Source organism: Triturus cristatus, chromosome 8, assembly GCF_964204655.1.
Source record: "Triturus cristatus chromosome 8, aTriCri1.1, whole genome shotgun sequence".
In the NCBI taxonomy this organism is placed as follows: domain Eukaryota; kingdom Metazoa; phylum Chordata; class Amphibia; order Caudata; family Salamandridae; genus Triturus; species Triturus cristatus.
Window position 1 is genome coordinate 436,815,544 of NC_140591.1, and position 16,535 is coordinate 436,832,078.

The 16,535-nt window shown below is 47.2% G+C and overlaps 1 protein-coding gene across 1 annotated transcript in view; it reads right to left on the reverse strand.

The window, feature by feature from the left end:
- ZC3H13 (zinc finger CCCH-type containing 13) overlaps positions 1-16,535 on the reverse strand; it is a 362,285-nt gene that overhangs the window by 315,963 nt on the left and 29,787 nt on the right. Inside the window, 1 exon segment of the mRNA XM_085621836.1 lies at positions 11,966-12,099. Coding sequence (XP_085477962.1) covers positions 11,966-12,099 — 134 coding nt within the window.

Below are 16,535 nucleotides of genomic sequence, written 5' to 3' on the forward strand. Positions count from 1 at the left end.
CTGGCTACCTTTTGGCTCTAAGCCCCTGGGACTCCCATGAGTAGAGGCTCTACTCAAGAAACCTATTTTTAACCCCTGGCAGCAGCCCGGAACCGCGGACCCAACACACTCTGCACCAGCCAAGCCTGGCCAGTGCCGGAGTGGACAAAGACCCTGAGGACGACCCCACGGCGACTGTGACCCCGAGTCCGGCACCCAAGGACCCCCCTCGACATCCCGGAAGAAGCCTGCAGCCTCAGAATCAAGTGCCACCCCAACCGCGATCAACCAGAGGGTAAGATTCCCGACGTCAAAAGGCACCCCTGCACCCGGCGCCCTGCGGCCCCCTGTGCCCAATCCCGGGGTACCCACCTAACCTACAACTACCCAACTTACCTCTCGAAGTGGTGGTGGCACCTGAAACATCCTCGTCCCCGAGCCTGCAGCCTTTTTCCAAACCGGAACATTCCCATTGATTTCCATTGAGCGCCCGAAGGCTCAAAAGCACCCTGCACCCAGCCGCCCGAGTGGCCCTGGCAGTGCCCGCTCTACACTAACCTACTTCCCCACTTGCCCTGAGTAAGTGACCAGGAGCCCAGCTCCCACAGCTGCGTGGCTTGCCAGACAGCAGCCACCAACCAAGGCCCCCCCCTATCCCTCATAGGATAACATTGGGCCTAACTCTCTCTGCACCCGGCCGTCCTGAAACCGCTGAGGGTGAACCAACTGTACCTACCTGACACTGGGGGACCCCTGAGTCCATGCCCGGAATTTCAACTCTGCCAGTCGAGTACTTACCCTTAAACCGCTAACTTCATTTTCCTCATAGGGTAACATTGACTGGCTTTTTCTTCAAAAATCTTCTAAGTGTGAACTTTTCAAAACTGCAAAAATTCACCAAAAATCAGCCAAGTGACAAAAACGAATTTACTCACCTGCTCCTAGGTGAGCTCCCAGTGCTGGATCCTGGTGCCCAGCCCTGACCCTGAAAAGTACTCACAACTATACTTACCTCTAACTCATTTTTCTCCCATAGGAAACCATTGTCTGCTTTTCTGTGAAATTTCTTCTAAGTGTCTATTTTTGCAAATTTGAAATATTCTTTTAAAATCGTACCATTTCTGCAAACGAAATTACTTACCTGTTTTTGATAAGGACCCCAGTCCTGGGTCTAGGTACCCAGTCCTGGATTACTAAAGTAACGATAAAGTACTCTACCTGCAATTTGAATTTCTTGCCATAGAGACCCATTGAATGTTTTCTTTGAAATATTTTCTAAGTGCTTACTTTTGAAATAGCTAAATATTATTTAAAAATCATTACAGTTATTAAGTCGACTTTCATCACTTGATTCTGAATACTGACCCAAGGCTGGTTCTAGGAGCCAGACCTGGAATTCCAAAAGTAATCTGAAAAGTAATTTATTACAAATAACCTGAATTTACCATTGAGCTCAATGCATTGTTATGTTTAGGAAATAGGATTGTTTATTGCAACCAACTGTGACTGTTTACACAAATTTATGGCTTAAGACAAAAGTATTTATATTCAACCTCTCATTCTGAGAAAGTATATTTTTAACCCCTTTGTGGTTCTAAAAATAAAACAAGCATATATTTATATATATATATATATATAAACCATTGGCCTAGAGTTCAGTTATTGAGTGTGTGAAACCATTTGCTGACTGAGTGTGTACAATAAATGCTTTACACTGTCCTCTGGTACTGCCTTACTGCTCGACCAAGCTACCACTTTTGAGAGTAAGGTCATACCTAACTTTGACCTCTATCAGCCTCTGAGGGACTGTGGACTCTGTACACCCTGTACCTATTAGGGAACAGTATATACAGAGCCACTTTCTCACACTGCCAGAATAACATTACAGACTTTGGGAGAAGGTTGAAAGCCGTCAACTGTCGCCGCTCAATCTCCACGCAAGGAGGTGGAGGCTGGACAGGTTCGGGTGGAGCACCGTCCCCTGCTGCTGCGACAGAAGATCCTCCCAAAGTGGCAGACTGATCGGAGGATTGATGGCCATGCTCAAAATCTCGGGATACCAGACTCTTCGGTGCCCAGTCCGGAGCCACAAGAATCACTTGGGCCCGGTCACGCTTGATCTTCTGAAGCACTCTGGGTAGAGGTGGTATAGGCAGAAAGGCTTATATAAGACCGCAACTCCACTCGCGATGAAAAGCGTTGCCCAGCGAGTGCCGCCTTGGAAATTCCAAAGTGCAGAACTGCATACATTGCGTGTTCTCTTCTGTGGCGAATAGATCTAACCAAGGCTCTCCTCACTGCTGAAAGAGACCTTGCACCACCTCGGAGTGAAGACACCATTCGTGATCTATCAAGCACCGGAGGCTGAGTTTGTCCGCTATGGCATTAAGGGAACCTGCCAGGTGTTGAACCACCAAGGACAAGCCCTGATGTTCCAGCCACTTCCAGAGAAGGGAAGACTGATGTCCCCGCGGTTTGTAGTGAAACTACATGGCGGAAGTGTTGTGTGTGAAAACCTGCACTACTCTTCCTTTGACAGAAGGAATGAATGCCTTCAGTGGTAGATGAATCGACCAAAGCTTCAGAAGGTTGATGTGGAGCCCGGACTCCGTCAGAAACCAGAGGCCTCTGATCTCCGCATCTCCCATGTGGCCACCCCATCCAACGAGTGATGCATCTGTCACCACTGTGAAATCTGGTTGGGAAAGGGCGAAGGATCTGCCATTGACCCAATCCTGGGTCGTGAGCCACCACTGCAACTGGTGTGCAGTCCCCGCCGATATCTGGATGACACTGGACAGATTACGCTGATGCTGCGCCAACTGGAACTTCTGGTCCCACTGCAGAGCCTGCATGTGCCACCTAGCACGATCCACCAGCAGGATGGAGGAGGCCATGAGGCCCAGCAGCCTCTGGGTTATTCTCACTGAAATCCGGGATAGAGGCTGGAACATCGGTATCATAGCCCGAATATCCCGGACTTTCTGTTCGGGAGGATAGGCCCGAAACTGTGCTGTGTCCAGAACCACTCCAGTGGAAAGGAGCTTCTAAGAAGGGTTCAGGTGCGACTTCGGCACATTGGCTGTGAACCACAGCGAATGCAGGAGGTCCGCTGTAGTCTGGAGGTAGATGACAACAGTCTGGGGCTAGCTCGCCTTCAACAACCAGTCGTCGAGATTGGGGAAGACGGGAATCCCTGATCTGCGCAGATGAGCTGCGACCACCGCGTTGGTAAGGCCAAAGGAGAGCACGGTAAACTGAAAATGCAGGTGGCCTACCGTGAACCGTAGGTAATGCCTGTGGGCCAGCAGGACGGGGATGTGAAAATAGGTGTCCTGCAAGTCCAAAGCTACCATCCAGTCTCCAGGGTCGAGGGCAGACAGGACCTGAGCCAAGGTCAACATTCTGAACTTCTCCTTCCGGAGGAAGCAGTTGACGTTCCTGAGGTCTAAGATAGGATGCAGGCCTTTGTCCTTCTTGGGCACCAGAAAGTAGTGGGAGTAGCAGCCACGACCTACTTCTGGCACAGGGACTCGCTCGATGGCTCCCTTTGCCAAGAGATCCGCAACTTCCTGACGAAGAAGGGCCAAGTGATCCTCCGACATGCGATGGGAGTGTAGGTGGCATGGAGGGGTAGTCTCGAAGGGGAGGGAGTAGCCCCTTTGGACTATCTGCAAAACCCACCTGTCCGACGTGATGTTGTGCCATTGGGGGAGGTGATGGCAGATTCAGCCGCTCACTGGCAACTGGTGGCCCTGAAAGGTCAGAATAGCAAGGTTTGGAGGCTGCTGCAGAGGAGGCACTGATGGACTGGCCAGCCCGCTGGCCCCCAGATCCACGGCGGTGGGTCCCTCGTCCCCGGCCCCACAGAGGCTGAATAGCTTGACCTGGCCTGTGGCTCTGGGCAGAACGTGGTGGGGCATCCCTTCCGTAGTCACGAAAGGGGCAAAAAGCAGACTGCGAGGGGCAAGAGGTGATAGCGAGGCCCAAGGATCTGGCCGTAGCCCTAGAATCCTTGAAGTGCTAGAGTGTATTGTCTGCCCGGTCGCCAAACAAGCAACAGCCATCAAAGGGCAGGAGAGTCGATTGGACATCGCTCGAAAAGCCAGTGGACCTCAGCCAGGTGTAGCGTCTCAGGGCTACCGACATTGAAATCATCCTGCCTAGCGAGTCGGCAGTGTCCAGCCCACCGCGAATGGCGAACTTTGCTGCGTCCCTCCCTTCAGCGACCGCACGGGAGAGTAAAGCCCAGGCCTCCTCTGGGCACTGTGGCGGCACCTGCGCAACCGTGTCCCACACAGAGTGGGTGTAACGACCCAAGAGACATGCGGAGTTCACCAGCCGCAGTCCTAACCTGGCGGCAGAGAACATCTTCCCAAAATGATCCTGTTTCTTTGATTCCCCATCTGAAGGAGCAGGGAACGCGCCTTTGGACGTTGAGGCTTGGACCACCAAGCTCTCAGGGGTAGGGTGTTGGGAGAGGAAAGGGGGGTTGCCTGGGGCCGGGCAGTGGCGTCGGGCAATCATCCTATCCACAGGAGCCCCTGTGCTGGGCTTGGACCAGGTGCCCAGAAGGATGTCTGTCAGGGACTCACTGAACTGCAGCAGGGGCTCCAGAGAGGCTGCTGCCGGTTGAAGAACCTCAGTCAGGAGGTTAGTCCTGACTACCACTGTATGTTGCTCAAGGCCCAATGCTTCAGCCGCCCTACGCAACACCTCAGCGTAGGAGGCTCCCTTCTCCGTAGCCACAGTAGGGTGAGAAAGCATGCCAAGGTCTGGGTATGTATCCAGACCACTGGCATCACCCAGTTCCTCTCTCTAGTCTGACTCTTCCAGATGGTCTGCTGGAGGGTCAATAGACCCTTCCCAGTCCTCCTCACCCTCTTCTGCCTGCCACTCAGGGCAATAGGGAACACCAGCTGAGTGGAGGGCTTCATAAAAGCTACGAAGTTGGACCGGGGTCGCTCCGGCTCCCAGGAAGGGAGGGAGGCTCAGAGTCGACCCAACAGGCTCCGCGGGCGGAGCCGGGCGACTACCTTCTGCAACCTGCGTCGCATTGGCTGACGTCCGGGGAGAAGGTGAAGAGAGATAGCGCTTCTTCGCCTTCTTGTGCTTCGACTTACCCAAAGACGAAGACTTTGAATAGGAGTGATGGTGGTGACTCCACGACCGGTCCCGCGACCTTCCTCTCAACCGGGACCTCGAGCGGTGCAGCGCTGACTGCCGGGCCTCGAGAAGCTTTCGGGACGGCTCCCGCAAAGACTTCGGGTTCATGGCCCCGCAATCGGAGCCAGACTTCGGGTCGTGATCGCGCTCCAAAGACCAGAGGCACACGAGATGTGGATCCGTGACAGACATCAACTTGTGAGAGGAGTCACAAGGTTTGAAGCCGGTCCGTCAATGTGACATCCCTTGCACAAAAGTAAAAAAAAAAAAACTCTAGTCAAAAAAGACTAAGGGCACTGCTCTCTCCGGATCTGCGCTGGCTGGCGCGGAAAAAGAACGAAATTATGTCAGCGCACAGGGCGACGGCAGCCACTACTGCTTTGGGATGTGGCGTGCCCCTTCATAACATCTGCCAGGCAGCCACGTGGGCTTCGTTGCACACGTTCACTAAGCATTACTGCCTGGACAGCCAAGTCCGGAGCGATGGCTTATTTGGCCATTCAGTTCTCCAAGACTTTCTGGTGTGAACTTAGTTTGCAGACCCACATCCAGGGTTGGTATTGCTGGGGTATCTATTCTAGGGTAAAGAAACCATAACTAATAGTCTCTTTCAGATGAACAAGTTACTTTCCTTCGGTAACGATATGTCTGTCAGAGACATATTAGTTATGGATTCCTCCCCGTTCTGCGAACTGACTTCTAGGGTAAAGGACTCCCTTTCAGGGCCCTAGTTTTATGTACCAGTGGTCAGTGTCTTGCATGGTTCTGTGCTTCTTGCATGGAATGTCGTGTAAAGAACGGACGTCAGCGCGCAGGGGCAGCGTCGAAGTAGATACCGCGACGTCAGTCGGCCGATGCCACCCACCGATGCGCAGGGGTACTGCTGAAGAAAACTTCTTCGGATCCAGTCAGACGCCTGGGGGTAATTCTAAGGTAAGGAATCCATAACTAATAGTGTCTTTCAGATTGTTCCTATTGGAGTAGGATTAAGACTGATTTCCAGATGGCTGGGTCCAAATTCAGTTGCCCTGGTGGGCAAAAGAACAATTGTTTAGCATTCTACCACGAGTGAGTGCCATTGGTTAGCATTCCTCCCATTTCTTTTGTGTATCCGATATAACGCACTAAGTGGCCAAGGTTATGCCCAAAAGTGGGCCCCTTGCTCACTGTGTCACTGGAACAAAGCTACACCTGACTGAAGAGCCCCAATCAGCATGAAACCGGTCTTAGGTTCCTAGTGTTCTGGTTCATAGAGGTCTTAGTAGTTCAGAGTGGACTGCTCCAATTGGGGCAGGTGTAAGACCGATTTGCATACGGCTAGGTCCAAACTGAGGTGGCATGGTGGGCAAAAGAAGAATGGGTTGAAACGCCACTTGGAGTGACAGTCCATGTTTAGACTCTGCCAGCATTCCTTCAATCATCTTTTGCATCTCTGATGTTACATAAATTGCAGCCAATGCAGAGAAGACTGGATCTCTCTCGTGTCTTGGCTGTGGTGCCTTGCACTGGCTGCAGCAAAAGTAGCCATGCTCTTAAATCACATGTTAACATCACAAGGGGCATTTGCTGTCTCCTCGGCCCCATTTGTCTAACCTCCTCTAGAATCCTCAAAAGGTAATGGGGCAGGCAGTCTTGGCCAAGCCGGGGCCACCACCCTCGCTACAACTAAGAGGCCCGGATCCACACCGCACTGCTTGTGATGGCTAAAGAACAGGAACACTAGTGGTGGTTTGGTCCTCTTGTATTTATATAGTATTTAATACTCTGGACGAAGCTGTGAGGCATTCTGATTTGCCTTTGGATTCTAGGTACCCCTTTGGACTGCAAGGTTGGTAAGGATGTTTGATGTACTATATCCTATATGGGAGATGTTGGGTGAGGAGCATGAAGTTCAAAGACATGATTCAAACATGCATGGTGAACATCGATGCAGGTAAATATGAGGTGCTGCAGAGAGAGTGAAAACTGACCTACTGTTTTAATAAAAAACACTAAATGAGCAGTAAGGTAATTTGGCACAGCTACAATTTTAGACACCGTGAAATTGTAGGTGTTTGTATACTTTATGATTTAGCACTCTTCAAGAATCCTAATTATAGCTTAGCCCTTCTTTACAATCCAGAACCTGTCTATAGAAATTCCAATGCCAGGCGCAAACCATTTTTATCTCATGCTTCAGAGGCCGCCTTCTCTTTAGCATCTTTATTGCCTTCTGATTTTGCACAGTAAAGCAACATTTGCTCTGCGTTGGTCATTTGGTAACCTTATATTAGCTTGCAGTAAGAACACAAATCATCCTCATGATATTGACAAATACCGGTTTAGAGATTGCGATCCAGATTTAATAATTTGTTGGCTGAGTCTGCATCACAAAGGTGACACAAACAGCACACAGTGTTGTGGTTGGATTTACCTTCCAACACAAATCATGATTTGTGTAGGAATGTGGTCTACAGTAACGCAAAGTAACACTATGCACTAGATTGTGCTACTTTGCATCAAGATGGGGGGGGGGGGAAGATATACCACCCATAGATTTTGAGGCAAATCCCTATCTAATAACATTTCTAGACAGTGAATTGAGCCAAAAAAATGTTGTCTGCAAAAGGAAGGCATCACAGTGGAGTAACTTTTGAAAGTCCCCATATTTTTCAAACTTTGCAAGTATGATGCACTTTACAGCACACAGACAATAAGAAAAGTCTTAAAGGATTGTTTTTGTACTGGAAGGATCCCATTCCAGTCGAAAATCTATGCTTGACAAAACGCTCACATCCTTGTAGTAAGGTCAGGCACTGGAATTATAAAATTTTGTGGTTGCGGCCTTTTCCACATGAGTATGAATTTGTCACATAATCCATTATTTACTGTTTAGTTTGAGATTATAATCCCAATTTTTTTTTCTAGCTTGAATGTATAAAAGTTACTAAAACTGGGTATACCCGTATTGCTGCGAAGGGGAAGAGCCTTCTCAAAGGTTGACTGGTCGCATGCCTGTTGTATGTTGGTGTTAAATTTGTACTAATAAGGTGAAACCTTTTACCAGTTAGTGTTAGCACGTGTGAAATGTCAAAATTATAAAGTAATACTATGACAAAATGTGCAGAATTACGCTGCATAACTTGCCTTTTCTTGCCGCATAATTCAACCCTGCTGCAAAATTTGGTCCTCTCCTGACACTAAATTCCAGTGGATCAGATTATGGCGCAACACAAAGGTGAGCAAGCAAACATATTAACAGGGGGAGCTGAGCCAAGGGTCTGCTCTGGCTCTTAAGAAACCATACACAAGCCAAGCCTTGAAAATATGTGGCATGGCATGTCAATCAAGCAGCACAGATTATGTTGGACTATAGTGAGGAGTTTTCAGAAGCACCTCATCTTGGTACATCAGATTATGTGCAAAGTATTCATTATACATGAACTGAGAATCGTTCCGGTGCCGCCTCTCTCCCACCTCATCCGCCCAAAAGACAATGCTTTTAGTGAACTAAAAGACAAGTCAGGTAGGGGTCATGTGTACTCATATGTGGCCTAAGTTAAAATTATAGCTGGAGCAACTTTATAAGCTATTAAATAAAACATAAGAGTTGTTTTGTACAGTTTAAAGCCTGAATTCGTGTATTTGTGATGATGAGCAAAAAGGAGGCTCGGTATAAAAGTATTTGCCTAATCTTTAAGGTGAAAGTTACATGTTTTTTACAATTTTTGGAGCAAACTAGACTGGAAAGTATTGCAGCTCTTTACTTGAGCACCAAAACTGGAACCTGTGTCCCCAGTTCCAATGTCAGCAGCACTGGCCATAATGCCACATCCACACCCTCTCATTGCAGTTTGAAACACATTCACGTGTTTTGTTTAACACTGCCTGCTATAGGCCTCTTGAAACATGAGATTCTTTAAAGAAGCAGCCCCTTTGTCATTTCATTGATTTATTGGGGGCATCCTGGTGCACAGCTTGCCTTAAAAAGGGAAGTTTTCAGGCTTCCCCTTTAAAAGTATTTTGTTCCTCGAGGTGAGAGCGCGCTCCCACAGAGTGTCTGGACACTCTAAGAAGCAAGGCTGCGCACGCGAGCAGCCTAGAGGGAACATAGGTAGTGACCCCAGGGGCAGGTAGACTATTGGCTACTACCACTCACTCCCCTGAACACCCCTAAATTGAGTATTTACCACCAGATATAACAGAAGAAGGTTTTAGAGACCATCAGACCTGGGGTAAGTGCCAGGGAAAATAAACAGGGGAGCCTGGAATCTGCTGAGAGGGTGTAGAAAAGGGAAACATGAGCAACCTCCGCTGAATAAAAAATGCACAGTCAACATGCTCCTGTGCTCAAGCTCACAAATGACCTAAGAGAGACATTGTAGTTGGTGGGATCTTTGCAAATGCATAGCTTACCCAAAGGTCACTGAGCACTGCAGCTTCAGGCCCTGCATGGCACTGTTGAGAAGGTAGAGGGCAGTATGGAGGGAGGACCCCAGCAGGAGAATCTGGTCTGCTGTGCTCACCTGGCCTCTCTCTGCCTCTAGGGTCACTGATGCCCTAGGAGAGTGCTCTTGGAAAGCCCCCTGCTGTAGGCTACAGCCATGGAATTGTGTGTGCTGCAATGCCAATGGAACAACACACCAACAGCACAGCAAAAAAATAATGTAGGTAGGAAAAAAGAAATAGGTGACAATATTTCTCAGCTGTAATTTTATTCCTCGATGACCATTTTTCAAAAGGTATATGCCGTTATGTCCATCAGACCAACATGCAATAGTTAAAATTGCATTTTAAAATATTTTATTCTGTACTGACCATGCATCAAATACATATGGCAAAATGTAAATGAATGAAAATTAGGTAGGAAGGAAACCTATGCAGTTTTTAAAAATGTGCCTACTATTCTGAGTTTAGGAATATTAGTTACTTGTACAACTTAATTTTTGGTTATCAAAACTATCATGCAATTTAGAAGACATTTGCAGAATGTGTCCTTTCTTGCACACTTCTTTACATTTGGAAGACGAAAATAGGGGGGAATTCAATTGATAAAAAACGTTCTACTATTATGTGTTCCCCCATTTCTCCCACGTGAAATCAATCATGTCTTCAGATGTCTTCACATGATTACAGCTTTGGTCCATTCCAATAACACGTTTTAGGTACACCCACCTATGGAAGGTAGCACTTCAATCAGAAGAGGATCCTGTGCCCTTTCTGGCAGTACATCTTCCTCATTGATCAATGCATATACCCCAGAGCACCAATCAAAGTGAAAGTACAGAGAGGCTAATGGTGTTGATTGCTTTCACTTTCACACAGTGAGGTCAGCACATCGATAGTCAAAAAGTGTAATAAATAAATAAATAATAAGCACAAGGTGAGAGAGGAACTCTTTCACAGCAACCTGGAGTTTTTTTTGTTTTTTTTTAAACAAAACAATTCTTCAGGTGCTTAAACCAGAAGGATATTCACCCCCAAAATAGAGGATTAGACGTTCAAGCGTAGACACAAGTCAACTTATTGCAGGTCAATTGTAGCATGCGAACTGTCAGGGTTTTTTGGGTCCTAAAAGCAAATGTGCATTGGAAGTAAATGAAGTCAGCTCCTACCCTTCTGCAACATACCGATGTACTTAACCCAAGGTGCTCAAGGATAAGGCCATTGATTCTAAATGAAGATCAATTACATCGCCAATTGTTATACTGAAAATGTTGGCAGTCACTGCCCTCTTGTACCCTTTATTCAAACATTAGAATTAACCCCACCCAACAAGTAGGCAAAGAGATCAACTGCTTTTTTAAGTTATAAAAATAAAGACATTGTTTCCCATTGCTCACCCAAAACTATAGAGACGTGGTGGTGTTTGTGCCAGTGAATTCAGGGTTTGTCTATGGAGAGAAATATTTCCCCTGCTTTTCCAGCCTTGAGAATCCAGGGACAGGTTTCGAAAGGTGGACCATTCATTCACTACTTACCAATGCAGGAGAATATCTACTTAAAGATTCTCTCTCTGGCTTTCTAAATAACATACAGGAGACAGTATCTACTTCTGAGAAGTAGAACCCTGCTGCCATGCAAGCACACAGCAGCTGGCTATTACTCCTGTGCTGACAAGCATTGAAGAGGGCTTGGAGTTTTGTTGTGCAGATAAACGTGCAACCTGATTTTTTGGGGGTTACACAGTACTATCTACCTCATATTATTCAGAAGAAAACTTGAATGGTTTGTGTTCTAATTAGTATCATGCACTATCGTCTACATAACATTAACTAGTGAACTATAAATTCAAAGCTAGTGAAGTAATAATTTGGTAAATTATTCCCATTAGGAATACACATATTAACGTCTTTTTTAAGGGTAATAACAAACTTTTACTTCCATAGATTTCTACTGTTTGTACTTCATGGCTGGATTCAATAATGGCACTCAATCTGTGTCCCAAAGCTTTGAAACAAATGGATTTGAAAGCTCTAGCATCCCAGTAGCGGATATTCTGTGGATCCTGGATAAGTCAGAACCTACTTATGACTAATTTCTTACAAACGTAAATGTCTGAAGGAGCATTAATGTCATAGAGATATCAACTGCAACACCTTTAGATAGAAAGAGGAGAGGGAGGGAAGAGGTATAGTGAGGTGAGGGGTGCAAAAAGTGCTAATCTGTACACAGTACCTTGAAGACGAGGTAGGCTCCACATCTATTTATAAAAGTTGTCCATTGCATCTATACATGCTCTTCATCAATACAACAATATCTTCTCAAACTGCTTGTCCTGCACACACACATCCATTGGGATTTGAGGAGAAATGGGAGCATTAAGGTGTTCTTAACTCACCTCTGTACTCATTCCAGTACTGGGTCCAAGCCTTTCAAACACACTGGGCCTGCGAGAAGTGCTATCCGAAATGGTCTTGGTATTCTCCACTGTGACTTTCCGTCTTATTTTAGACATTTTTGTTTTCTTTCGCCCTGAAAATAAAATAAGGTCAACAAAATTGATTATGCAGTTATCTTTGAAAAGGAGCAGCTCTCAGATTTAAAGGGGTTATGGAAAAAAGGAGGGGCAGGCAAATTAGAAAAACCAGCAAGTCTATGCACAGTGGCAAGGGTTCAGATAGGATTCATTGCAAACCATTGGTTGAAGATGATGGAAGGACGGAACTGCAAAGCTGGCATTTTAAGTATTTCTATCTCAAATTTCCCAAATGAACCGGGTCCTGGTTTAACACCCAAAACCCAGTGAAAACATATGTATACCTGGTTTTGTACTTCCGCACTCAAAATAGGAGGGTGAAAAAAACATGCATGTTGACCCTTACCGCAGAGATGCACCTGAAGGGAAATGTGATCGTTTGAAGGAATTGTGAAAAAAGAATTAATAATGATCCCTTTCTGAGCCATCTCCCAGTCAGCACGTCTGGGTGAATGAGATCTGCTTGCATATGCAGATAAAACGATTTTGATATGGTGCAACACCTGTGCCATTAAGTCTCTACAATGGCTACCTGACAAACTAATTATCAAATTCAAAGCCATGTGTCTAATACACGTGAGCCTGATTGGCTTACCCCCGTTATATCTTTCAAGCCCAACCAAATGCCTACTAGGGCTTGCCTCCCTAAATGATCCACGGCTACTTCCATCAACGCGGAAACTGTTCGAATGCAAAGTACCCATCTCTGGAACTCTCTTCAACTGGACCTCCATCAAGAAACTAACTTAAGTTGCTTCCACAATTATCTGAAGACCTAACTCATCTACCAAGTGTTTGCAAATTAAATACTGACCTATACTGCACTCTACCTCTTCTCCCCACTTCTGCTCTATCAGCGATCTATGGTTTCATGTGGTTGCATGAACAAACACACGAACAAAAAATAAAATAAATAAATGAAACAAAATCTGGAACCAAAGGACAGGCGACAAACCAGGACATCAGTTTAATTTCTTTCTAAAACTACCCACACATATGGCATAAAGTTTAGCACTTATGAGGACCTCTATACAATTAAGAGCATGTACACTCCGGATATCCTCACACTCAAGAGTTTCATGGAATCCACAAACAAATCAGAGGTGTGTTTTCTGTTAAAGATCTAGAATATAGATATCATAACTCCTTCTGAAAGAATTCAAATTATCAAAGCCATACTGTAAGTAAGTGGCTCTGTATATACTGCACCAAAGTAAGGTTCAGTGTGTACAGAGTCCAACAGTCCCCAGAGGTTTGGCAGAGGTTAAAGTTAGATATAACCTTACTCACTAAAGTGGTAGCTTGGTCGAGCAGTAAGGCAGTATCAGAGGACAGCGTAAAGCATTTGCTGTACACACTCAGTCAGCAAATGGTCTCAAACACTCAAGAACTGAACTCTAGGCCAACTGGTATGTAAACATATATTGTTGTTTTATTTTAGAACCACAAGTAGGTATAAAAATACTTTCTCAGAATGAGATGCTCTAGTTCAATACTTTCAATAAGCAATAGGCTTTTAAATGCAATAGATACAGTTGTTGCAATAGGCAACACAATTTGAACACAATTATAACATTGAGCTCAATGGGAATCTTTAAGTAAATGCAATATCAATTACTTGGCATAGGTTTTTCTTACTCAGGGCTGGATCCTGGATTCAGCCTTGGTGCATCTCCTGTAAACAGTTGGGTGAAATCGTTTTTGTTACACAGGCGATTTTTAAGGAATATTTGTATGTTTCAAAAATCGACAGAAGAATTTCTGGTGAAAACCAGGCAATGTTATCCTATGGGGGGGAAGAAAAACAGGTCATCTGATAATCACAGTTGTAATTACTTTTTAGGGTCAGTGCTGGGCACCAAGATCTAGCAATGGGATCTCTTCTGGTAACAGGGGAGTAATTTCGTTTTCGTTGATCGGATGATTTTTAGTGAATATTTTAAAGTTTCAAAACTCAACACTTAGAAGAATTTCCAAGTGAAACCAGTCAGTTACCATATGGAGAAAATGTGAGTTATCGGCTTTCAGGTAAGTACTCGACTGGCAGTTAAGATTCTGGGCATAGACTCAGGGGTCTCCCAGGGTCAGGTAGGTACAATAGTTACACCCTCATCGGCACAGGGGCAGCCGGGTGCAGAGAGAGTAGGCCCAATGTTAACCTATGGCGGGCAGGGGGCCTTTGGTTGGTGGCTGCTGGCAGACAGGCCACGCGGCTGTGGGAGATGGGCTCCTGGTCACTTACAGAGGGCAAGTGCGGAAGTAGAATAGAACAGATGCTGCACTTCCAGGGGCACTCAGCGGCCGGTTGCACAGTGCTTTTGGGCCGTCGGGCGCCCATTATATTTCAATGGAAAAGCTGCAAGATGAACAAAGGCTGCAAGCTCTTCAGGTGCGACCACCACTTTGAGAGGCAAGTAGGGAAGTTGTAGGTTAGGTAGACACCCAGGAGTTGGGCACAGGGGGCCGTGGGATGCCGGGTGCAGGGGTGTCTTTTGGTGTCGGGAAATCTTACCCTCTGCTGGTCGCGGTTGGAGGGGTCCCTGGTATTGAGGCTGCAGGCATCATCAGGAGCGTCGAGGAGGGTCATTGGGTGCTGGGTCCTTGGTCACAGTCGCCGGGGCAACGTCCTCGTGGTCTTTGTTCACTCAGGCACAGGCCGGGCTCGGCGGGTGCAGAGTGTGCTGGATTCGTGGTTCCTGGCTGGCACCAGGGGTTGTTGCTGTTAGAGCAGAACCACTGCTCGTGGGAGTCCCAGTCTTTGGATGAGCAAGGCAGTCAGGTCCTCTGGGATTTTCGAGGTTGCTGACCACAGGAGACGTCGGGATTTAGCAGGAGCAGGTTCGAGGGTCGACAGGCCTGTAGGGCTGGGGCCAAGTCAGTTGGTGTTGTCTTCTTGTTAGCAGCTGAACGGCTGGTCTCCTTTCTTCTTGTTCTTCTTTGTAGTTTCGGAATCGGGATCTGAGGAAGGAAGGTTCAGGGTGTCCCTAAATACTACATTTAGGGGCGTTACATGTAGGTAGGGGTCAGGGACCAATGGGTCCCTTCTCTGGGGTGGGTACACCCCCTATCCTGCCACTCTCCAGTGGGGCAGGAGCCTAGTCCCGATTGGGTAGGGCTCCCCATCCTCAAGATGGCGAGAGCCCGGAGTTGTGCTTCACCTCGCCTCCCCCACCTGAGTGGTGGGGTTGGCAGAGGCAGGCACACCCCCTTTCCTCACTTGGGTTTTCCCACCGATCTTCCCGCCAGAGTGGGGGTCAGAACCGGTGGGGGCCAGTTGCTGAGTACAATAAGTGGCCTGGAGAAGCTCACAAAGGCGGCATGCCTTTGAAGCTTCCCCTGCCCATCCTGGGGGAGGAGGCCTAGCACCTCACCTGCATTGTTTCAGGCCCACGAGAGCGGATGGCTCTCTACCCCAGGGGTCCAGCGACATGTCTGCTGGGTGGCAGCCTAGGCAGCCTCTCAGTCAGGACGCTGGTTGTTGGTTAGTTTCAGGGGGCATCTCTAAGATGCCCTCCGTAGTGCATTTTACATTAAATCCCACACTGGCATCAGTGTGGGTTTAATGTGCTGAGAAGTTTGATACGAAACTTCCCAGTCTTCAGTGCAGCCATCATGGTGCTGTGGAGTTCATAATGGCGACCTCCCAGCACCAAATACTCTTAGTGGCAACACTGCACTTACAGGGCCCAGGAATGGACCTGGGCACTGTAGGGGTACAGGGCTCATGCACCTGTACCCTCACCACTGGCATAGGGCACCCAGTTTGAGGGGTGACTGATGTATCCCAGGGCAGTGGTTTGTGGGCATGGCACACAGGGATGTGTGCCATGTCGTCTCTGTGTTTTGTTCTGCACCCACACACTCAGCCTGCAAAGGCAGTGTGTGTGTGTCAGGGTACAGGGCCTCTAAGGGTGGCACAATAAGTGCTGCAGCCCTTAGGGGCCTTCTCTGGTCACAGTGCCCTGGGTACCTATGGTACCATTTACCAGGGGCAGACATGTGGCCGGAGATGCCAATTGAGTTTAGACTTCAATGCAGTTTTAGTGAAGGAACACAGGCCCTGGGCACCTGATTGGCAGGAGCCCAGGGCACACAGTCAAAGTACATCAGCAATTCAGCAAAAAGTGGGAGCATACCATGCAAGAAAGAAGGCACTTTCTCACACATACCCCATTGCGTGCAACTTCCAAACAATTCAGCTCACTTACCATCAGGACTTTTGACCTTCTTAACTTAACTACCTCTTTAGCAATTCCTTTAATGTTGGCACATACCCCAAAGCGTGAAGTAAGCTGTGGTATTGCCGCAAACTTCATTTAAATAAAAAAAAAAAAACGACTTCTGTCGATCCTTCCACTCTGCCAAATTATAAACCAAAGAAATCATACTAATTACAAGAGACATGGGTGGTAGAGCCGCAGCATTTGGAAGG